Raw genomic sequence first — 25,000 nt, 5'->3', positions numbered from 1 at the left:
TGAGAACTGTTACCGCCAATGTGAAAATAAATGAAATCGGAAGATAACCTCGCTCACTCTCCATATAACGCTACTGTTCAAAACTACTAAAAGCACAATACATAAATCAATAACTAATTACTGCAGAGATATTAAATTTTACCTCCAAGATGGTATGAGAGCTTTAAGGGAGCCGAAAATTGGACGATGGGAGTGGCATCGCCCACTTTTGGTGAAATCACATATGGATCCGATCCATTTGAGTCTTTCGCCTTACAGTTTACAAATCAAGAAGTAAATAATAAAACGGGAGAAAATTTTGCAGTAATAATTCCTTTACAATGGGCCACCTTATGACTAAAAATTGTTTAAATCCAACTAAAACTATCCAATCCCCTAAGTACCGAGAATGTGAACCCTAGTATTTATAGTTGATTTTTGGCCGAAAATATCGATCAATATGTGAAATGTATATTTTTTTCCTGACAATAGCAATTCTGTATATCATAAATGGTCTACTTCCCCGAGTCTCCTTACCTCACTATCACCTTATGACCAAAAATTGTTCAAATTCAACGAAAACTGTTCAAGTTCTTAGATATCGAATATTTGGATTCCATTACCTATAGTAAACTTTCGTTCGAAAATATCGGTCAATGTCTGAGATTTAAAATTGAAATTCAGGAATAGTTCTTCCCTGATAATACGAGGGCTGTCCGATAAATAACCGACCTAACCATGATGCACGCGACTTTTTCAAATTTTTTTTTTATTTTTCTACATAGTCTCCTTGTAACTCCACACACTTCTCCCAGCGATGCTCCCATCTCTGCAACCCTTCCAAATAGTACTTGGCGTCTTTGTCTGCAAAATACGAGTTCACGAAAGAGATTGCCTCCTCATTTGACGAAAATCTCTGGCCGCCGAGCGCAGTTTTAAGTTGAGGAAACAAAAAAAAGTCGCTTGGTGCTAGATCCGGTGAATAAGTCGCCATGGCGACTGTTGAGATGTGAGATGGTGCGTTGTCTTGGTGGAACAAGACTTTCTTTTTTTGCAAATGTGGCCGATTTTTCGAAATTTCTTCCTTTAGCTTGTCCAATAATGATGCGTAGTATGCTCCTGTTATAGTTTTTCCTTTTTCAAGATAGTCGATAAAAATAATTCCATGGCTGTCCCAAAAAACACTCGCCATCACTTTCCCAGCCGAATACACAGCTTTAGGTTCTTTTGGGGCTGGTTCCCCCTTTTCAATCCACTGTTTAGATTGATTTTTTGTTTCGGGCGTATAATGATGAATCCAAGTTTCGGCTACAGTTATCAATCGGCGCCAAAACTCGGTCTTATTGCCTCTAAACTGAGCCAACAGAGCGCTGGAAATGTTCATGCGCGCACGTTTGTGGTCTTGCGTAAGCAAACGCGGCACCCAACGCGCGGACAGCTTTCTCATGCCCAAATCTTAGTTTAATATGTGACAAACAGTTTCTTTTGACATCTTCATAATCTCAGCTATTTCCCTAACTTTAATCCGGCGGTCGTCTAGTACCAATTGATGAACTTTAGCGATGTTATCGTTAGTGGTTACAGTTTTTGGACGCCCAGGACGTTCATCATCTTCCAAGCTCCTGCGACCACGTTTAAATTCAGCTGCCCAAAATTTTACGGTGGTAAACGATGGTGCAGAGTCACCATACACAGAGTCCAACTCATCTTTGATTTGTGAAGACGTATTGCCTTTCAAAAATAAAAATTTAATTACTGCTCGATATTCAATTTTTTCCATTTTGGGGAAATCACCGAAATAGACTCACAAAAACGACTGTCAACAGATAATTGCGCAAGATAAATTTCTGAAATTTTGGCGAGTAGCTATTATAATATGCACAATTTGAAGTAGAAACTTTTTTTTCAGATGTGCCGCTAGCTTCACGTTGAGGTCGGTTATTTATCGGACAGCCCTCGTAGTTTGTTTGTATGTCAAAAATGGGTTGAATCGGACCAATACTTCCCTTAGCCCCCCAATACCTAACATAAGGACAATCGAACTTCCGGGTGACTTTTTACCATATATATCGGCCAATATCAAGAATGATAGAGTACAAGATTGCGCAGATGAGAGACAAAAAATTTTTCGTTCTGCGCATCTATGTACGTCACTCGGCTTATAAATTTCGTGAAATAGCTTGAGTAGCAAATAAATATTGCTTGTTAATAATAATTGATTGGTTTTTGGTTTATAAAAATGAAATAAAATATTGAAGGTCCGCGAGATTTAAGATTTTTATTAATTTATTAATTATTATTTTGCAATATAAATATTTTTATTAATTATTCTATTAAAATACGCACCAAACAAAAAATGGAAAAATTAACTCATTTACAAAAAACACAGTGCAAGTTAAATATGAAAATAATTACAATTATAGATTAAATTGAATATTTAACATAAAACTTAAAATTAAAAGAAATATTTAAATTAAACAATTCAGATTTTATAACGTTTTTTATTTTATTCCGCTTGTGTTTTTTATTTGAATATGAATCGGCGCAGATTATTTAGTTTTTTTTCTTTTTAAATATTTTTAGTTATATTTTAGTCATATTAAAAGTTATTTATATAATCTATACAATTATTTCTTAAATTTGCTTATTTTACGTTTCTTTTGATAATTGAATTTCGCAATATTGGCATAAGTTTCTTTAATAGCAGCGTCTTCAGTGCACAATTCATTCAAACTATTTTCCATTGAAAGGTCTGCACAATCCTCAGTCACGTTAAAATCTTCAGCAGGTATACACTGTACTCGCACTTCTTGAGGTTGGTCAACATTTATCAACAATGAAGTCACTATTTTCTTATTTTCCCTGCGCTCAGCTCTGGTGGCTCGCTGCTCATTTTCACTAGCTGCAACGTTATAGCGACAGGGAATAGCTCCTGGTTTCAAAGTCCTTTTGGCGGCAAGGTCTATGAAAAGTTTAAAATTAAAATATTTTAAAACAAAGGTGATTTATCAACTTACCCATTTCGTACATCCCGTTTCCAATAATGTCTTCATCGTTGAAGTGAAATGCTTAATTATTTCTACAAAATTGGATCCACTTTTTTGCTGCCCTTTGTCGTTCGGAAACATAAAAAATGTTTTCTTCACATTTTTATTTCTTCTATCATTGACATAGTTTTTCACTACACATTTCATTTTGTTATTTAAATACAAAATTACACGGGTAAAATAAATTGTTTCTATGTTTTCACATTGATTGGTACCACGAATTTATAGCTGTCAAATTTTTTACTGCGCCGTGTGACGTAAGCAATTGTTTGCTTACATTTTTCAAGTATAACGGACCTGCGCAATGCGTAATCTCTTTTCTATCATTCTTGGGCCAATATGAGAGTTATCGCAATGAAAATGAACTAGCGTGTTTTACTTATAACAGTATATCTTTGTGCCTAAAATAAATAAATTTAAGGAAAACTTGACTTAACCACCATATACCTAATATCAGGATTTTCGGACATCCGGCTGACTTTACTCCATATGATTAATTTTATTACCAACTCCCATATACTACATATCACCTGAAATGCAAAATAACGTATCATCAAAAAATTCGAAATTGGGTGTCTTATTGATTCCGCTTCACTAGCAGTTTTAACCAATATTAAAATTTTGTTTCACTCATGTTCCATTTTATTTCGTGTTTCATTCATACCACTGTAAATTTCCGAAACTGTTGTTACGTTATTTTGCATTTCAGGTGACGATATAATGATTTTCGTTTTTCTAACAAATCTTATGTGCCTGTCAGTGTATGAGTTATATATACTCTGAAAAAAAAACTAGTAAAACCAAAGTATTCTGCATTTGCCACAAATACTTTTTGCATTAGAAACGTGCCCAAATACTTTGAGCATTTGTTTTAAAAGTGCGAGCACTGTTGAAGTAAATGCGTCAAGTATTTAAATTAACAGTGGAACACTTTTGATCGAAATACGGGGCACTGTTGTAGCAAATACTTATACATTTATGTTAACAGTAGAAGTATTTGAGATTAACAGTAATTGCTCTTGATTCAAACGTAATCGTATTTGTTTTATTGTTGTGTTTAACATAAATATTATTGTTTAATAAATATTACACAAAGTTTAAAGCTTTAATGTAAATTGGTATAAAATATATTTTAAATATATAAAATATTACCATCCACTTGGTTTTTATCACAAGGTAATGTGTATATTTGTCAAAAAAATCGTACAACTTTTTTGCCGTCATTTAAAGTATACAATTTTGAAGGTACTGATATGAGATCGATTTTTTTTAAATAATATGCGTTATTGGTACCTAAAACTTCGTGAGACTGAAATTTTTCCAAAAAAGAAGTTTTGCATTCCTGACAAATCAAAAAAATTTCATTATGTAAATCAAAAAATATTTTTAAAATAAGCAGTACTGTATTCTTTGATTTATGGTGATCGGGGTCATTTTAATATCACGTGTTAAGTAATTATCCACAATAATGCGAACTATTGCAGATTGGTCACTTTCTTGGAGACAACCACAGTTTTCGTACTTCTTTATTATGTCGTTACCTGCTACTGTTTCTTTTAAAACCTCTTCGACGTTGGGTTCGTTGTTTGGGGATATTGAAGGTGTGCTTGCAGAGCTCAGCCAGCTTCGAATGGATGAAAGGTTTGTTATAGTTCTATCACCACTACAGCACGTTAGCATATCGAACTAGAAATACATTAATATAAATAATTTATAAGCGTGTTATAAATGTGTGCGAAACCCTCAATCTGAAAATTTAAACGGAAGTTACGCCGAATTTTTAAAATGCTTACATTATTTTCTAAACGCCATTTTTGCAAGTTGTTACATTATTTTCTAAACGCCATTTTTGTCAACTCCTCACTCATAGTGTAAACTAAAATGCACAAAAATTGTTTTTAAATACATATTTTTGTTGAAATAAATGTGTATATAAACCACGACATACCTGCAGAGTAGGCTTTTCGCAAATGTCGTTTTTTATATAAAAAAAATCACTGGGGAAGTCCCTTTTAAACAGCCTCCGTAAGCAGCGGGCGATGCGGCAGGCACACTAATGCAAATGCAAACTATGTAAGCTCCTTTTGCGCAGCTTCACTAAACGCGAAATGTCTTGAAGTAATCACTTTCACTTAAATTAATACTTTCAGCACATATATTTACCTATAAAACCCAAATTAAAGTATTTGCGCACGCAACACGTGTTTCTGTTAGAATGATCGATGGAAAAATGTAAGCGTCAACTTCCCTGTCATCGTATGGACAAACAGTAAAATTAAATGCGAAATGGTTGTGACAAATACTTTTACATTTAAAAAACTGTAATCAAAAGAAAATTAAATGCGAAACCTTTAAAACAACTATTTTTATATTAGATTTTAATAAGATGATTTTTAAAAGCACAGTATTTGAATCAAGAGCAAAGTATTTCCGTCAAGAGTTTTGCTGTTGAAACAAATACTTTTGTTTTACTGTACTTTAACTGCAGAAAGTATTTGATTTAACTGCGGGGTTTTTTTCAGTGTAGTATATGTATATAAAAATTTGCTTGGATTTCGATCCTTAGGTTGACGTTTTACACAATAAAGGATTTCCCTGGCTTTGATTCTTGTAAGTTGCAAGAGCATAAAATGTTCGGTTGCACCCGGACTTAGTCCTTCCTTACTTGTTTTCAATTTGTTCTGTGAGCTTGGCCCATGTCGAGCACATTGCTGTAATACAAACTGACCGACCAAAATACATTCTCATATCGCTCATTTGCTGCAAGATCGGCATAATTCAAAAATCGTGATTTTTGAGTTAATGCTGCAGAATTGTTCGTTATATCATACTTCATGTTGAGTGAAAAATTCATATGAATACCTCTTATATGCTCCGCTTGAGAAGAGGTGTAAGGTTGGAGTCACCGTGTAAGGTTGTAGTAAGTTGAAAACTTTAAACGCGTTTTCTGGCGAATCGATTTTTTTGACTTATGCCGGTCTTGCAGCAAATGAGCGATATGGAAAACTACTTTTTTTTGCTTCGGTGCAACTGAAGTTAAGGTTGTTTTCATTTTCATATTTTTAAATTGATGTAATACGAGGGCTGCTATATATATTTCTGGCTTAATAATGAAAATAGGAATATTTATCAACGAAAATGGTTATTTGTTTTTTTTTTTCGTTGAATTTGGCTCGTCTTGGAAGACCCACACGGTCGATTGCTGTTTTGTTTCGGGCTCATACGCATAGATCCATGATTCGTCACCTGTGACGATCTTATAAACGTCTTTTGAAGCACCGCGATCGTATTTTTTCAACATTTCTTTATACCAATCCACACGAGCTTTTTTGAGCGATTGTCAAATTGTGCGGGATCCAACGAGAAAACGGCCAGGTGTTCATTCAATATCGAATGTATGCTGGTGGGAGAAATGCATAGGCATGCCTCTATCTGAAGGTATGTTACATGACGGTCTTGCATTATCAGTTCACGTACGGCAACGATGTTTTCTGGCACAACGGCTGTTTTTGGACGACCTTCACGGAATTCGTCTTTGAGCGAACGTCGGTTGAATTCGTTGTAACAGTTTTTCACAGTGCTATAGGATGGTGCTTCATAGCCATACAAAGATTTTAGTTCATCGATGCACTCTTGTCGTGATAATCCATGTCGAAAATTGTTTAAAATGATCGCACGAAAATGTTCACGAGTTAATTCCATTTTTTGGCCGAGATGAATTTTTTAATTCCTTGTAAAAAAAAACAATTCACGATTAAATGACAAAACGTTCTGAGTGATGTTATGCTAAAAAATGTCAAACTTTCCAATGGAAATGTCAGATTGCACCTGGCAACACTTAGTATTGCCTAGTCCAGAAATATATATAGCAGCCTATGTAAGAGAAGTTATTCAGGGGTATTGTTACATCCAGCTCTGATTTTCAAAGGTATCACAGAATCTGTTGTGTTTCGTCTTTTAGAACATACGAAAAAGCAATATTCAATCAGCTTGTTTGCTAATGTTACAAAACATGCAAATTAATAAATTTGTAAGTATTTCTATTAAGTTTACATTAGCTCGCTATTTTAGGTTTTATTGTATTGGAATACTTTACAAATCTCCCAGCGACTTTTCCGTTTCCTTGGTCCCGGTAGTTATGAAAAACGCATTTGAAATGATTTTAACTTGAAGCTGAAGCAACGATATAAGAAAAATATGTGAACTTTGTTTCTTTTATTTACGAACGTCTATAATTGAATAATTGTCCAGAATTGGTCTCTGTTTAAATGAGTTAAGCAATAAATACTAAGATATAGTAATATAAAAATATTTGCTCTTTAAATTATTTATGAATTTTTCAAATAATTTTACTTTCATATTTACTCATGATTCAATTATATAAGGTTGGAATAGGTTGGGTTGGTTCTTTTGTATTGTTTTGTTTTTATGATTCAAAAATAAATTTTTAAAAGATTTCACCGAATGAAAATGAGTTTTTGGAGCGATAACTGAATAAATTGTGAATAACACAAAATCATCACAATGTCAACAGAAAATCCGTGAGAAAAACTAAATATAACTAATTTTGACACTTCTTTTGTAAGAGAAAATATGCTCCGAATCGACGATACATACAGCTATGGACAGACATTTAACGCACTTTCTTGTGGAATACAATACTTAATAACGTTATAGTTAAAGAAGGTAAAACCCTTATATTGCACAAAAGCTATCACTAAAAACTAAAATAATTCAAAATACTTAGTTTCTTATAATAAATATATAATGTTAGGTTCAATTTACATTCCTAAGTCAAAATTAACTTGGACAAGTACTTTAAAAGATCTATAAGGCAAAATAAATATTATTACCAAGTGGCGTGAAATAACCGTTATTTTTAATCACCGATTCACAGCTGCGTTGCAAGCTTTCTATCAACCTTTGGCATCTGTGCAAAAGAATAGAGTTCCATGCCTCCTCTACTCCTGCGCAAAGAACGTTGAAATTTGTAAATTTTCTTTGCCCAATTTTTCCTTTGACTTCATTCCACAAGTTTTTGATCGGGTTTAGATCTGGATTTTGCGCTTGCGATTCAGTAATTGGAAATTTTTCTTGCGTAAGCCATTGTTATTATACATCATTATATTACCTTTCCAATATGCTGGGGATCGTTATCGTGCATAAAGATCCAATCTGCTGGTATAACATCATCGGTATAGGGCTTAATTGTATTCCTTAGTATATTAAGATATGCAAATTTATAGCAGGAACAGCGAAAAACGCTTTTCCCTTCCTCAGTTGCCGACCGTAGAATCCAAAATGTGTCAAAAGTTGAGCCCGTAGAAATCAGCCATCTTTGTTTGTTTTTTTTTGAACAATGTTGACATTGCTCAATACGCATATATAGTTTTGTACACATCTAAGTTTTCAACTACAATTTTTCATTATATAAAATATCAAAACTGAAAACAAACTATTAAAAATAGTTCATATACATCCAACTCCTTTTTTACACGGTTTCTTGTTACACGGATTTGAAGTTACACGATTGAAAAAAATTTTTTTGTAAAAAACTTGTAATCTAGTACGTTTTCAAAATCACTGTCTTGTAATTATGTTTGTTTTACGAGTACCACACTTAGCACCATTGCTGAAATGAACATACATAGTAGTAACTGGGAAATCCCCTTATTCGATAACTCTTACCTTCACATTTTCTTCGCATGATATTAACATTGCTGAAATGGATACCTGGATTAACAGATTTCTTTAGTTTTTTGCTTGCTCTACCAATTTTTCACCTGTAGAAATAATGTATTTTAAGTTTTAATGCTCAATTAAATGCCATATGAACATACAATTGTATACATACATATCTGAAATTTTATAATTTTCAACATTTGCTACACGCTTTTTCGAAGTAAATATGGTTCTTTATTTCATCTTACACAGTTTTCAGATGACATGGAACGTATCCCCCATTTTACTATAGAAAACGCCTCTTTTTTATACGGTTTTTTTTACACGAATTTCTGAGGAACGTATCTACCGTGTTAAAAAAGTGTTGGGTGTATTTATAAATCATAGCATTCGATTCTGATTTTGAGCTAGCTTATGAAAATTTCAAACGTATTGAATACAATTTTTATATTTACTACAATATATCGAGAGTGGTAAACCTGTCTTGTGCGAAAGTAATCATCTGACACGTTTCTACGGAAGAAATCCAAATACCGTGGAAATCTATGGTATCCTACGGTAAAGCGGGCGGTAGAAGCCGAGTTGGCTGATCATTTATATTGCGCTGCCATAAGATAGGTCGTATCAGGTGATTCGGGCCACGGTTTTGTGGAATTCTCTTCTATCTTTAGTAGTGGTTTTTTTATGCTCACACGCCCAAACAAATTATTTTTACTTAAACGTCTCCGCAATACTCTACTTGACACCTTTAAGCTAAACTCTGCAATGACTTCGACCATTATTGCGTGTGAGGATTTGAAAGGATTAGCTTTACATTTTCTAACATTTATTTTGTGCTCACGGTGAGTTGTTTTGCGAGGGGCGCCTTACGAAATATGTTTTAAGATAACAGATTGGAATCACTCTTAACATTTTTGATGGCATTGTACATAATTTTTCTAGAACATTTTACTACATTAGGAATTCTTACTTGTTTTGGACCTTTACAAACCTAAATAATTCTTTTATTCAAATTCACAGTATTTTCCTTTTGTCATTTAAACAAAATTTGTATTAAAATTAACTATTAATTTTGTTTCATCAAACACAACAATGACCGAAAACTATAAATGCGGTAAATCGTTGTCCAATGAATTTATGACGAAATTTAACAATAACGTATTAACAACATCTAAATGGAAATGATAACGGTTATTTTCCTACGCATTTAAAAAGGCGTTAGAAGCAGTATTGATCTCCTAATAACAAATTTATGAAAATATCGCTGAGCGCAAAGGAATCTAACTGCTGTCCGTAAGTAAAGCGGCAGTGGCAAATTACTGTTGCGTTGTGCGGCGCGTTTTTTATCGCTCAGCATTAATGCCGACGCGGCATCCATATTGTCTGTACGGGCTAATAAAATAAATCAAAAAAATAGTCGAATTTTACCCAAAATTTTGGTCGTTTTTGGCCTGCCAAAATTCGATGTTTTGATCACATCAAAAATCGATAGGTCATTGTACGGAGAACTATATACAGAACATGTAAAAAAATTCGACAGTGATCGGATCATTTGTTATTGAGTAATCACTGCAGCAATTTCGAAAAATATTGTTTCGAGAAAAACGCGTTTTTAAGAGTACAAAAAAAGGTCCTCCACTGCTGCCATGATTGCAGCCTTCTCTGTTGATGAAACCTAAAAAAAAAAAATTCTCGTTAAACTAAAACATATTGTGTGTACGGGCTAATAAAAAAAATCAAAATAATAGTCGAATTTTACCCAAAATTTTGGTCGTTTTTGGCCTGCCAAAATTCGATGTTTTGATCACATCAAAAATCGATAGGTCATTGTACGGAGAACTATATATAGAACATGTAAAAACAATTCGATAGTGATCGGATCATTTGTTATTGAGTAATCACTGCAGCAATTTAGAAAAATGGTGTTTCGAGAAAAACGCGTTTGAAGTTCCAATGCAACCAACTGCCGACCGGCTACTCTTTTAAATGGCTGTAACTCAAAAACTGTTTCAGATATCGATTTGAAATTTTAGTATGTTATTTTTAAAAGTACAACCTATCGAAATATGAAAAAAATTGATTTTTTTAAAATTTCACACTAGGCGTGCCCCTTAAGGGGGGGCGGGTAAGGTCAAACAGCACGAAAAAAGGCATGTTTTTGTGATTTGTTTTCTAACGACACAGTTAAAATATATTTATTTAACGAAAAGTACATTAAAGTATGACATTTGAGGAATATCTCGTCAAATTTTTATAAAGAAATATTGAAAACTATGGCAATGGTAGCAATTGTTCGGACGTGTCTCGCAAAAAAGTTGAATTGCGGTGCCCCTCATAACTCGTAACTGCTAGATCATCTGAAATCAAAAAACCCAAGTTCATTCGTTAGATAATAGTTTGCCCCAGGTAACGCTGTCGAGTTTTTTTTTTTTAATTTCAATTTTTGAATTTTTTCGAAGACTTTGAAGTGAAAAACACAATTTTTTGAGAAAAAATCGGCTAATTTGTCATTGTAAAATCAAAATTATGAACAAAAAAAAAACTCGACAGCGTTACCTCGTAAAATATGTACAGAAATAGTGTTTAAAATTTCAAAAGGATTGGTGCAGTAGTTTTGAAGTTATGAGGGGCACCGACTTTGAAAACGTGAGTTGTGGGAAAAACACGTTTAAAGTTTCACAGACGCTCACAATCAAATCAGAGGGCGGAGACTTACAAGTGTATATCTCCGTCAATTTTGCTTTAATTGCTCTCAAATTTTCACAGAATAATCTTAAGATATTGTACATTAATATACAATAAAAAAATAAAAAATGCAAAAAAAAAAAACGAAAATACCTTACCCCCCCTTAACATCGCACTTCAAGTTTTTTTTTCTGGAAAATTACACATTTTCTGCAGCCAACTTTACTTTACTTACGTTACTTTTACTAAAGCACTGTCAAAATCGAATTTTTTAACCCTCAGCTTTGCCGTCGCGGGAATTAATTATAAATAAATAAAAAAAAGTACACGCATTTTCTTATTCTCATTTCTGTAACTGAAGTATTCATTATATCGGTTATGGGTACCTAGCGAAGGTATGGAATATTTTTGGAACAGAGATACTAGATTTTTATTGAAATCTTATTTCGACATTTTTGTTGATGTTTGTGTTACCTTAGGCTAAGGCGGACAGTTTTTGTGCATTTAAAATTGTATTCAATACAGGATTATGGACGACTTGATTAACAAATAACTATTTCAATAGTAAATCACTAATTCAGTGTTCAAAACTTGATTTTCAAAATATTTATTACGTAGCTTTTAATTTTTACATTTGTTATATCGGGAAAAATTGAAATTAATTTAAGCAAGCATTGGAATTTTTTCAGATGTAATAGGCACGCAGGCTACTCATTGGATTAGGCATTTTCAATACATTATTTTATAAACTAATTATGTACAGTATGTATTTCAACAGCATTAATCCAATTGAAAGGGTAATAGAGAATATTTAAAGAAAATATTAGCAATGAGGATTAAACTTTTTGTTTTAGCCAATTTGTATTCTATCCAGCAGATATATTTATACGATTAAATCCCAATAAAAAATTACCAAGAAAAAACAGTCATAAACATTTTAATAAGAAAAAGTAAATGTATTTTATTCAAAATTTGTATAAGCACATGTAAAAATAAATGGAAGCATTTTTTAACGAAAGTAAAAAAGGAAGACGACTAATTCACGAATCATCTCTTAACCAATTAAATAAAAATTGTATAAATACTAAAATATCTACATATGTATATATTTAATTAACTGTAAGGCACTTTGAGAATTTTCATCAGTGTTAACCATCTTCGAGTTTTTGTAACGTATTGGAATAAATATTTTTCATTTCATTTACACATCATTATTGTGTAAAAAGATAAAAGTAGGTAATAATTTACGTTTTACAGGTAGTTACGTTAATATAGTATCCGGGTAGATATATTTTCAATTTTAATACTACAAAATATTAATTTCTCATCTCACTTTGACTTCATTTCATTAATAATTTTCATAACTGCACCTAATTTATTACATTATCCATTGTGTTTAAGTTATAAATTAAAAATTTTATATGGAAGTATTTTAGTGGCATATAAAATATTTCTGTAAACAAAATGAAATAATATATTGTATATATAAAATAAATATTATATATAGATAATTTAATAAATGCAAAAGCATATTTTGCCTATTCATCTTTCTCCAACTCTTTCCTACGAACTAAGTCCCCTTTCTAGTATATACCCATTTTCTGGATAAAGAGATATTTAATATAAAATATATAAATTATCGTAAAATATATTTTTTGTTTAATAATTTAGGTTGTATATATATATGTATAATTTAAAATGTAAAACAACAAAAAAACTAGAAATTTTAATTATATTCAAATTGAGATTTCGTCAAATTATAAAGCTTTGTTAGGAAACTTTTCAACAGCTGAGCTCAATCTGTTAAAAACTGGCAGACGTGCATCTTCACCACTGTTAAGTGATGAAACAGAATTAACTTTGGCCGGAATTTTATTAACATTCCTGATTATAGCGATTGGAGAGCTCGAACTCTTTTGTAGGACCTGTTTGCCTTGAATTGTAACAGGCTTTATGTACAACGAAGTCTGATTTTGTATTGAACCTAACATTATATTAGGTGGTGGTGTATTCACTGGGGAAATTGGTGCGTTTGGGCTTTCGGGTGGAGTGTTTACGTAAGGAAATGTGTTCTGGAAAACCGAATTTACCGGACTAACTTGATCGCCAAATGTAAAATTAGTCATAGAACTGGTAGGACTTAAGGATAATGACCCTGTGGGTGACTCTCGATCTGAGCCTGTTGACATGCTCAGGGGAGGACTCAAAGGTAGTGAATGATTGAGATTAGCTGCGCTGTTTCCTGGTTTAGGCTGCAATGGATAAGTTGTGATGCAGTTATGAAAACTGGAATGATTTTGCAATTTTGTTTGCTGCTGTTGTTGTTGCTGCTGCATTTGTTGTAAAGCTCTAGCTTCATCCGCGTTATGTACAAAATGACATCTTGGGCCATAAGGACAAAATCCAACGCTGTGGAATGTGCGACAATATTCGGTTTTGTACTTTGGGTGTCTTTGTAAGTTTCGTAGCTCATGATATCCATGAGCAAACTGGCACTTTTCTCCATACTTGCATTCACCGGCTTCTTCGAACGGACGACAAAGTTCGGTTTTATATCTTAAAACAAAGAAAACAATTTATATAATATACACATTTCAAATTTATAAAATTTATATAAATAACTACGGTAAATTACAAAGGACGTTGTCTTCAGTTTTTTTCAATGAGGCACTACTTTATGGGAGCTGGTCGTTCGGACAGCTGTTATTTGATTTATACTCAGTTTCGAAATATCTAGACATACTCCGGAGCTAAAGTGTCACACGTTGGATGAATGGACCCAAAATGAGATGGCCACCGATCCCAATTTTCTCAAGAAAATTTTGTTTAGCGTTGAAGCTTACTTTTTTTGTGATAAACGGATAACGGAAATTCATTGATCCATATTTAAAAAAAAAAATGAAGCCTTCCATAATGATACAGTCAATGAAGAACTCTATAGGGTGATCATTATTGATCTTTCCGTGACTGAATTGGAAGATGTTGATGTGGGCGAACTTAGGTTCCCACAAGACGGCGATACATGCCATACACCCGACTAAACAGTCAATGTCTACGCAAATTAGAACGAGACGAGTTACGCCTTGAAACAGAATATTCTGCGCGTTATTGTCGACATACGGCCCCAATGCGCGCAAAAATTGAATTTCTCTGTTGGAATTAATTCGAGCAAGTCGCTGCGCGGCATTAGCCTGCCCGAAATCATTTTTAGAACATTGTAATGTCCGCCCTTATTTTTATAATATATTTATAATTTGTACAATAAAGCTAAAACCTTGGCTATAACATGAAACTAATACCACCACACATGCCTTAAAAAACTGTCTTTATAAATTACTAAAAAACAACAAATATCCACACTGCCAGCTTTCTCTATCGGTTCTCAATTATACCGGCACTTTAAATTATTCAGTATAACAGGTCAATTGAAAAGTCCCCAGTTATAGTAAAACACACTTTTTCGGGCAAAATTCGTTTTTTTTTTAACATAGTTCTATCATAGTGACCCACCAACTTTTCGATAGGATTTGTGTAGTACGGTTTGTCCTTTGCTTCAAAATAGGCCTCAGTTTCGGCGATCACCTCTTCATTCAATTTTTTCAAGCAGGCATTGATTTTGAGATCTTTGAACAGGAAATAGTAGCTAAAGGTTAGGTCTTGAGAATACGTTGGATGGGGAAGCAATTCGAAGCCCAATTCATGGACTTTTGCCGTCGTTTTCACCGACTTGTGGCACGGTGCATTGGTTAAACAGAACTATCTTTTTCTTCAAAAGCGGCCGTTTTTCGGTTATGTAATAGTTGCTGTTGATGGTCCTTCCTTTTTACAGGTATTTCCATGCGCAGTCGACTGTCGCGTTTTTCCACGCTTTGGAGTGGGTTCCTCGTGAGCAGTGTCACATATCGACGCAAAGGGCAAGTTTTAGTTTCAACTGCATTTTTTTCCTTCACAATGAAATGTTTTATGAAGACACAAAATTCTTTTTTAACCTTTTTTTCCAAAATAACTAAAGTTGCTTCACTTAAAATGATATAATTTAATGCTCCGAACAGCTGTCTAATTTGTACACCCTTTTGAAAGTTGGGGATAACTAAAAATTATATTGATTTAATTCTAACGCCATCTACTTGTATGTTTCAGGTCGGGGACTTTTCAATTGATCTAATCTACGATTTAACCATGCTTTAATGAAGACCCTTGTCCCCTCAAAGTAAACTGTTTCACCTGCGTTCAAAAAAGTTTCCATATGTTAACATGAAAATCATTATTAATTGCTACTATAGCATATAGTGCCACACAAACTGAAAGACCATAACTAAGTCCTTTGTATTGAAAATTTGTTTATTTGACGAGATATCTTCACAAAATTGGCACAGAATACTATTCGAGATAACAGTACAATCTCCGAACACATTTTTTAGATTCGGCCACCACATATAGATGCCATACAAATTGTTCGATCGAAGTCAAATTTTTGTATGAAAGCTTTTTTATTTATAAAGGGTATTATAGCTTTGGCGCAAACGAAGTTAACGTTTATTCTTTCTTTTTGATGAAATTCGTGACTCTCCTGAATCGAATTTTAACGTTATGTTAATTATTCAAATTTTAATTTTTAAGATGACCGTTGCATCAGGAATTAACAAAAAAATGGATAATGTGGATATTTGGAGAATGCGAAGAGTTCATTCCTACAACGATTCATCCAAGCTATAAAACTATTTATAATTTAATATTCTATCAACTTGGAGCATAAGTTCCCTGCAGCAAAAATATGGTTTATATTGTTTGATTATATCAAATTAATATGCAAAAATAGTGTATCACAATTAGGAAAAAAAAATTTATTATATTACCTAGAAGTATTAACTTGTTGTGGTAAGGGTTCAGATTGTGTTCTCTCCAGTTTACGATGTAAGTTCAAGTTTCCGAAATTTTCTAATATAGTTGTTACATAGGACTCAACATTTGCCTCATGTTGTGCCTGAGGTTGTGGTTGCGAAATGGTTCTGGTCAACGCAGTGTGGGGACGGCATTGATCAGAATCTTTCTTGATGTCCAGCTTTACTTTCTGGTCGGCTGCTTTGACAGAATCATCCATTTCGGAAGTAATTATATCACCATTGTTGCTAACTGTACGACTTGAACGAATATGTTGCTGTTGATCATTTGACTGGTTCTGAAAAACATATAACACATTAAAAAACGTGTATAACAACAAATAATTATATAAAAATATTCCGTTGTTTTTGGTTTTTATACTCCTGCGACATATTGCTACATAGTGTAATAATTTTGTTCACCTAGCGGTTGTTTGTATCACTTAAAACGAATCGAGATAGATATAGGTTATAGGTGACGAGACAAGTTGAAATCCCCATGTCTGTCTGTCAGTCCGTTCGTCTGTCTGTGCAAGCTGTAACTTTACCTGTAAATGTAAAATGTAATTGAGATGAATGAAACTTGGTACACGTGTTCTATGGGTAAAAAAAAAAAGGAAGACGAGTTTGTAGATGGGCGTTATCGGACCACAGGCCACAAAACGTGATTATAAGAAAATCTAAAATTTACACAGCAGCCGGGTCTACGTTACCGGAATTGACCCGAATTTAATTCGGTCGGTCGATAGGGAGTCGAATTGTCTGAAACCTCGTTTGGTATCGAACGGCTCGGAGAGGTCCTTTCCTATCCTGACGGAGCTTTTGGCAGTTACACAGCCGTATTAGTTTTGCGGGGATACCAAATTAAGACATCGTGGCATAAAGGCTGCTCCTTTTTGTGCTGTCAAAAGCAGCTTTGAAATCGATGAATATTCTCTTTTCACGGGTCTTTACCGAGATGCGGTGGTAAATATCTAGTATGTTGTTGATTTTTCAGGCCTAAAGCCACACTAATAAGTTTCAATCAGTGTGTTGATAGTTAGCATTAATTTTTCAGACAATACGCTCGATAAAACTTTATATGCAATTTTGAGGAGACTTATCCCACGGTAGTTGGCGCAGATTGTGGGGTCTCTCTTTTTAAGGATTGAGCAGAGCACACTTAAATTCCAATCGTTGGGCATGCTTCCGTCCGACCATATTCTACAAAGAAGCTGATGCATGCTAATTATCATTTCTTCGCCGCCGTGTTTATATAGCTCGTCCTGCAACCCATCAGCCCCGCCGCTTTGTTGTTCTTCAGACGGATAATTGCTATTCGAACTTCTTCATGGGCAATGGAACATTTGCTCCATCGTCATCGATTGAGGAATCGGATTCGCCATCTCCTGGTGTTATGCTTTCACTGTCATTCAGCAGGCTGGAGAAGTGTTCCATCCATAATTTTAGTATGCTATGGATATCGGTTACTAGATCACCTCGGGGGGTTCTATAAGAGTGTGCACCTGTCTTGAAGCCTTTTGTTAGTCGTCGCATCTTTTCGTAGAATTTTCGAGCATTATCCCTGTTGGCCAGCTTGTCAAGCTCTTCATGCTCACACATTTCGGCCTCTTTGTTTTTGACTGCAAATGCTTATCGCTTCCTCTTCAACTCTCGGTATACGAGGTGTGTTCAAAAAGTATCGCGAATTTTGTGTTTTTTCAAAAACTATTTATTTATTCATGAATATCTATTTTGTCCTCTTCAAAGTAATCCTCATGAGATATTATACACTTGTGCCAACGGTTTTTCCAATCTTCGAAGCACGTCTAAAAATAATTTTTTTTATCTTCTTCGGCTCCTCCTTCGATGCCGTCTTTATCTCGTCAAGAGAAGCGTAACGTCGTCCTTTCGTTGGGCTCTTCAGTTTAGGGAACAAGAAAAAGTCACAGGGGGGTAGATCTGGGGAATACGGTGGCTGCGGCATCATTAGTGTGTTGTTTTTGGCCAAAAATTCGCACACAAGCAACGATGTGTGTGAGCAGGGGCGTTATCGTGGTGCAAAAGCCAATTGTTGTTCTTCCACAAATCCGGGCGTTTCTGACGGATTGCTTCGCGCAAATTGCGCATAAATTGCAGGTAATATTCCTTATTGACCGTTCTTCCCTGTGGCAAGAACTCATGATGCACCACGCCCCTGCAATCGAAGAAAACTGTCAGTTACGATTCGCGATACATTTTGAACACACCTCGTATATCCAATCCCGAACGTCTTGTAGTCGATTGCAACGTTGCGATGTAGGCAAATTGTTTTCTCTCCGCTGCGATACGGCACTCCTCATCATACCAGCTGTTCTATTGCTTTTTCCAATTTTTGCGTTTGCAGCTGTACGTAAGGAGATGCCGTCGCTTGATGCAGATTGTGGCTGGACATTCGAAGTTTCTCTCCCACCACGAATGCTACCCCCAATTTGCGCTCCTTTATATGGCCACTATAGTAAATGCCTCAAGGAACTACTCATCTCAGTCCTGGTCCCGCCTATTACATTTCTTGGACTACGGTGTTGTCAGACTTTACTTTTATGAGAAAATCAAACTGGCTGGGCAGCGGGACCTTTCCAATTATGAATCGGATATTACAGGTGTATGTCATGGTCGTCATCAAAGGGTTGTCTCTTATCCGAGGCTGGTGTTTCCTTTTCATTGAGGGCGATTTTACGGGGCGGATCACAAAATCAGCGCACTACTCAGGGAAGGGAGAGTGCACCTTCTCACTTTAGCTCGCCTTCAAACGGATGTTGTTTAGCTGCCCAGAGGATACTTGGTCTAAGACCAGAAGTCGTGAGCTACTTGAGCCATAACTTCTACACATGACTCCATCCTTACATATAACAGTCGTAGATAATTTCGTACATCTTAGAACCAATATCAAAACCATCAACAATACCAAAATTCATAAGTGCTACTTTACTCCGCATCTCGACAGGCTAAAGTTTATGGCATACTAACTGTCAAATCTATTGCCATTGCTGTTGCCAAATCTGTATGCGGTCATTTGTTATCATAACATAATCATAAGCGAAAAGGCGTCAGGGTGTCCAGTGGAGACATTAGGTGTTGAAGAACCTTACTGCACTTGGTATCTCGAATTAGCGCTAAATAGCGAAAAGAAGAAACAACTGTCACGCTGTTGTTGAGGTTCACCTACAGAGGGAAAAAGTTTTGCCACTGAACATAAAAATTTGTGAAGTCCACATGAGAAAAAAGTCGGCAAAACATTTTATTCCGTAGTAAAATTAAAATTAATCTTTGCAAAAATATTTGTAAAAGGACAGTCCGCCGGCCTAAAGGTAAAGAATTTTATCGTAGATACCGCATATACAATTAAACATGGGGGCGGAAACTTAATGGTGCAGAGAAAAGAAGAGAAGAGAAGAAGAGAAACATGCCCATTTTCTCTTTGCAAGGCGTTGGTCCTTTATTTACATTTTGCAAAATGTTATGCTACCATATGCTGAAGCAAACATGCCGCTGAGATAGTGTTATCAACAAGATAATGACCCAAAACAATACATCGAGGTTGGTATCTGGCAAGGATGCAAATGTGATCTGTATGTCAATCCCCTAATCTCAACCCAAAACTTATGAAGCGCCTGACCTTAAGAGGAGATTGGCGCACCACTTACACATGCATACTGCAATTGTCCACAAAGTAATAGGAGTGTCAATATGAAAATATATTTGGCTGTACAACTTTTTTGGATCACATATAAATGACGAGGTACAATTACGGTGCACATAACGAGACCATTGACTTAAAATAGGATACAAATTGTTGTTGTGATGATCGTTATTCTCATTCATCCTTGCCTGTTAATTAAGAAAATTAGGAAAAATATTTAAGGAGATCCAAGAAATATGAGGATATTTTGCTCAAACGATAGCTAATGTCCTTGATAATAGAAATAACAATTAAAGCAGACTAAGTTCGGGTGCAACCGAATATTTTATAATCTTGTAACGTGCAAGAATCAAAGCCAGGTAAATACCTTAAGGTGTAAAACGTCAACCAGAAGATTGGAATCCAAGCAATTGTATGTATACATAGTATACTATACATATATAACTAATACACTGAACGACATATTTGACATAAGGTTTGTTAGAAAAACGAAAATTATTATATGTTCTGTATGGGAGTTCGCCCTATTTTATGCATTTTAGGCGCAAGATTACACTGTTATCAAATAACTACGCTCTCTCATTTTCATAGAGATAACTCATGTGTCAGCTGATATATACGGTAGAAAATCATCTGAAGTACGAAAATCGTTGTGCTAGGTGTATGGGAGCTAAGGGAAGTATTGACACGATTCAACCCATTTTCGACACACAGACATACTATTGTCAGGAAAAGAGTATCCATGAATTTCAATTATACTATATATCTTACATATTGGCCAATATTTGTCAATTATAGCTACTGGTACCTAGCTTTTCCCATTGTGGAACTGATCCAATTTTCGTGATTGAAAGCTTTAAGGATCATATGTATGTCATATTATTAGAAGAGGTAGAGGAGTTACCTCATGCCTGAAGTAATATAACATTTAATATATGGGTACAGCAACAAGACAATGACACTAAACATTTCATCAAGTGATTGTAGAATCGACGGAATTGAAGTTAAGGGGTTAGGGGTAGTCAAAGGCACGAAAAAATGAGAATTTTCGGTATTTTTTTGCTAATAAATCGTGTTATTTTACAAAAGTTGTAAATAGATAAACTCGGGCCTGATCAAAAGATTTTTTTTTTCAAAAATTAACACAATGGCGGCCTCAGGAAATTTTGTATTAATTTTTGGGAAAAAAACATCAGTTAATCGGTCTTAAAATGATCTTTCGATCATTAAAATCTATTGAGCAGTTTTCGAGTTACAGTTGTCACCAGTTCAAAAAACATAGTTTTGACAAAAACGTGTTTAAAGTTTCACACTAGCGCTTTGAGGTGTCCGTTGTTTGTTATTTGTCGAATAACTCAAAAACTAATTATCGGATCAACGTGAAATTTTCAGAAAATATTTTTAAGGCATTAATTACACTTAAAGAAAATGTAAAAAAAAATATTTTTTTGAAAATTCTGACTACCCCTAACCCCTTAAGCATCAGTCTATGCAGTTTTTTTACCTCAACTCCATATAATCCAATTTGAGAAAATTGTAGCAGGTAGTGAAAAAGGTTTGGGCAGAATTACCATATGCACGTTGCCAGGATCTGATACAACTCTGTTATATCCAGGAAGTGTGACGTTCTATTAAAAAAACGAAGCTATTCAATGAAATATGATTTATTTTATTATTCGGCTAAAATTAAAACCATTTTAATGTAATAATTTTAAATTTTACGTACTACATAGAATACTCCTATTTTTATATGTACATATGTATGTATATGCACATTTGAATATGCTGTGCAAAAATTTTGAGACAAAACATGTAAATGTAATGTTTATGTAAAATTATAAGATTTCCAAAGCCATTTAGATTAAAAAATGCATCTGATATATGAAAAGATCAGATTCAAGATTAAAATATTATAGAGTCAACTAGAAATTTAAATAAAGGTTTGGCTCCCATTTTATTTTAATGATTCCAAAAAATATTTAAATCTGTTAAAATTATCTTTTGTTTGCAAGCATAGTTAACAAAGTGTACACAGTTACAGTTGTGAAATACATACTTTCATAAATTACATATGTATATTGTCTAATTCATTAACAACAAATTATATTTTTCATTTTACTTTATGTCTGCAAAAATTGGTACTAAGCTCTTAGGTTAAGATTATAAACATAAATAGTACACAACCTTTCATCATTTATGACCATATAAGTATGTATGTATGTTCATATGTATATCCAGACTTTTTTTGGAAACGATAAACCAACCGTCAAAAATACAATAAATGGAAATAAAAAAGCCAAACAAAACTGTTGCTTCGATGCTGTAACACATTATGCAACTTACCAATTATGTATAGAGCTCAAGTTCAAACCACTACTATGAAGACACCAAACAACACACCACTCACTCCACAAAAAGTTAAATCACAAGAAACCCAAAGCAAATGCCTCTTCCAATAACCTGCTGAGCAACCATGCAAAACTTAAGCGAAGTCAAGTAAATGAGGCAAACTCATCTACGGTAACTCGGCAAGACAGAGCAAATAATAACGCAAGCCATCAACTTATTTTTTTTATTATTGCAATGGCCAACCTACTCAGCTAAACCCAACCGGCTGAAATACCTTCACTTCAGCTGAAGCTGTGATCGGCAGTCTTTAACTGCATTTTCTGTACGTATTTTTAATCATATTCATGTGAAGCAATACATACACAACATGCAGCAAATTGAAACGCAAAAATAAAAAACATAAAAATGGCTAAAATTGTAGTTTTCGGTGCTAGTCTAATAGCGGTAAGTCTAACGCCTGACTTAGGTAAGCTTGGTCTATAGGTATATTATTAACGTCAAAATATTTTACCTAATTTCATATTTCACAATTAACCATCTCTTCTGGTATTTAAAACAGGCTATGGCCGATTTGATTTGTAAACGTTAAAATTAAAAAAGAAACACACAATAAAAGCAGGTATATGTACATATATAGATATATGTATGTATTTGAATATATGCACATTTTAATTTCAGGTATATATATGTACATAAATATGTATATATTTACGTTTTTTTAAATTTGTCTGTAAATATTACAGGTATATACAGAGGTTGTCTCTTAACCTAAAAATTTCCTAGTTTGCATTGATTAATTTTCCTTTTCATTGAAATGTGAGATTAGGGAAGTCCATCCAAATACTCTCACTCAGAAAAAAAACCCAGATAACAAATTAAACAACTCTGCCATTCGACTGATTCCCGCATCTTGCGTCATATCGCATTACTACACTACTTTGTATTGTTTTGAACGTTATAAACTGGTTTACCACAATCGCATATACCCTATAGTTTCGCTCTTCGCATCTATGTACATACATTTTCTCACATATTGCACTTTCAAACACATTTACACAATACAAATACATATACATATAAACAGACATAAATATATGTAAATTCAAAGTGATCTTTTCCTTGTAGCGTGTTCAAAAACCTGTACGCAACCCAAAGTAATCACTAACTCTCAAGTTGTAGACTCTCAAGAAAAATATCAACTTTGTCTCTTTTCAACCAACAAACAACTTGCAAGTTAAATTTATTTTTAAGCAACGTGTGTTAGCACTTATCTCCACATATATGTATGAACAAACACATTATATATCTAAGTATATAGATATATAAATTATATATACATATATGTATGTATGTAGATGTTACAAAGTTAAAAAGTACAAGTATTTAATTTATACAGTAATTTTATATTAAACACAAAATTATTTACCTAGATTTATATATATACACATATATGTACATAAAACTATGCTTGTATGTACACAAATATATCGTATATATGTAAGTACGGAGTTATATATACATACATAATCGTATAGGTTTATTTATATGTAAATGTATTTGATGTTGTATCGCGCTCGTATGGGCGCTCATGGACAACAAATACCGGACATGTGAGTGAGTCAAAGCCGAACACAGAGTGCTGGCAAAGACTTGCTTGACTCTTGTTTTCAAGTAGAAATACTTGTATATGTATACATATATACATTGATATTGTATATATACACGTTTTTATATGTGTGTATGAATATATGTATGTATATATGTATGTAGGTACATGTGTTGAGCAGACACAATCTAAACACACATCACACAGATATGTACATTTAGCGCTCACAAAACGACTATTGTGATCTTAGTTCCTGTTCAGAAAATGCAAACAAAAGTGAGTATGTTAAGAATAATATATTATTATTATCTTACAGGTTTTGGTGCTAAGCTATATTTTCAGACAAATAACTTTAAGTGCATATATACATACATATGTATGTCTGTACAGATGAACGATTTAATTAGCTATTACAAGCCACAAATTTGCAAAAAAAAAAAAAAACTGTCAATAAAAAAATAATTCCAATTAAAAAAATTAAATGATGGTGAATTATTTAATTTTCAATTACGGTAGCAACGTAAGCACAACTATACCCTTCGATTCTCGACTATCTCTACACAAAATTAAAAGTAATATTTGGTTTCCCTCCTATCCACATCTAATAAAACCGATAAAGATAAGAATAGTGATAAACGATAGGTTCAACGAGTTCATTAAATACCTATTTTACCACTGAAATAGCGGTAAAATAATTCGAATGTAAAGCACGAAGGGGTTAATTGTACCATATGTATAATTTATGTACTATATGCTGCTGTTCATGTAAATGTGGAAATTTTACTCCAATTATTTTTATTTAACAAACATATGTATCAATTACACGCGTATGCGATATTATTTTAAGGAAACCACGTGACTTCCACTCAGTTAGTTAGTGTGCGAATGAATTGAACCAATGTTATCCAACCGAAAATGTAACTGAAAGATCCGACCCTCCATTTTCTGCTTAGATCAAAAACACTATTTTGTGTGTTATACTTGGATTGATTTAACAGTTTTACTTGAAAAATGATTGACCGATAGTTAGAAGGTTCAAAATACATCTAATTCTATTTTTTCACGGTAGATTGGTTCCAGAATAAAAAACCGTGTGAAAAAGACATTGATC

At 33.8% G+C, this 25,000-nt stretch overlaps 3 protein-coding genes across 3 annotated transcripts in view; all 3 read right to left on the bottom strand.

Moving 5' to 3' along the window:
* Positions 1-25,000, bottom strand: part of LOC125778503 (uncharacterized) — an 88,304-nt gene that overhangs the window by 7,913 nt on the left and 55,391 nt on the right. The gene's annotated exons all lie outside the window — the stretch shown is intronic.
* On the bottom strand, positions 2,315-3,617 carry LOC125778506 (uncharacterized). The gene is made up of 2 exons (XM_049456686.1): positions 2,997-3,617; positions 2,315-2,941 (listed from the first exon to the last, which is right to left on the bottom strand). Exons 1-2 carry the CDS (start codon positions 3,007-3,009, stop codon positions 2,607-2,609), a joined length of 348 nt encoding a protein of 115 aa, XP_049312643.1. The 5' UTR covers positions 3,010-3,617; the 3' UTR covers positions 2,315-2,606.
* Positions 12,325-16,572, bottom strand: LOC125775278 (protein TIS11-like; the record flags this gene model as incomplete). The annotated part of the gene is given in 2 exon segments (XM_049456683.1): positions 12,325-13,949; positions 16,250-16,572. Coding segments are annotated over 2 exon segments (1,122 nt in total), but the record flags the coding sequence as incomplete, so codon positions are not given.

The sequence above is a fragment of the Bactrocera dorsalis genome, chromosome 4, assembly GCF_023373825.1.
Source record: "Bactrocera dorsalis isolate Fly_Bdor chromosome 4, ASM2337382v1, whole genome shotgun sequence".
Classification (NCBI taxonomy): domain Eukaryota; kingdom Metazoa; phylum Arthropoda; class Insecta; order Diptera; family Tephritidae; genus Bactrocera; species Bactrocera dorsalis.
The sequence above is the reverse complement of the archived record's forward strand: the minus strand, read 5'-3'. Positions and strand labels throughout refer to the sequence as shown.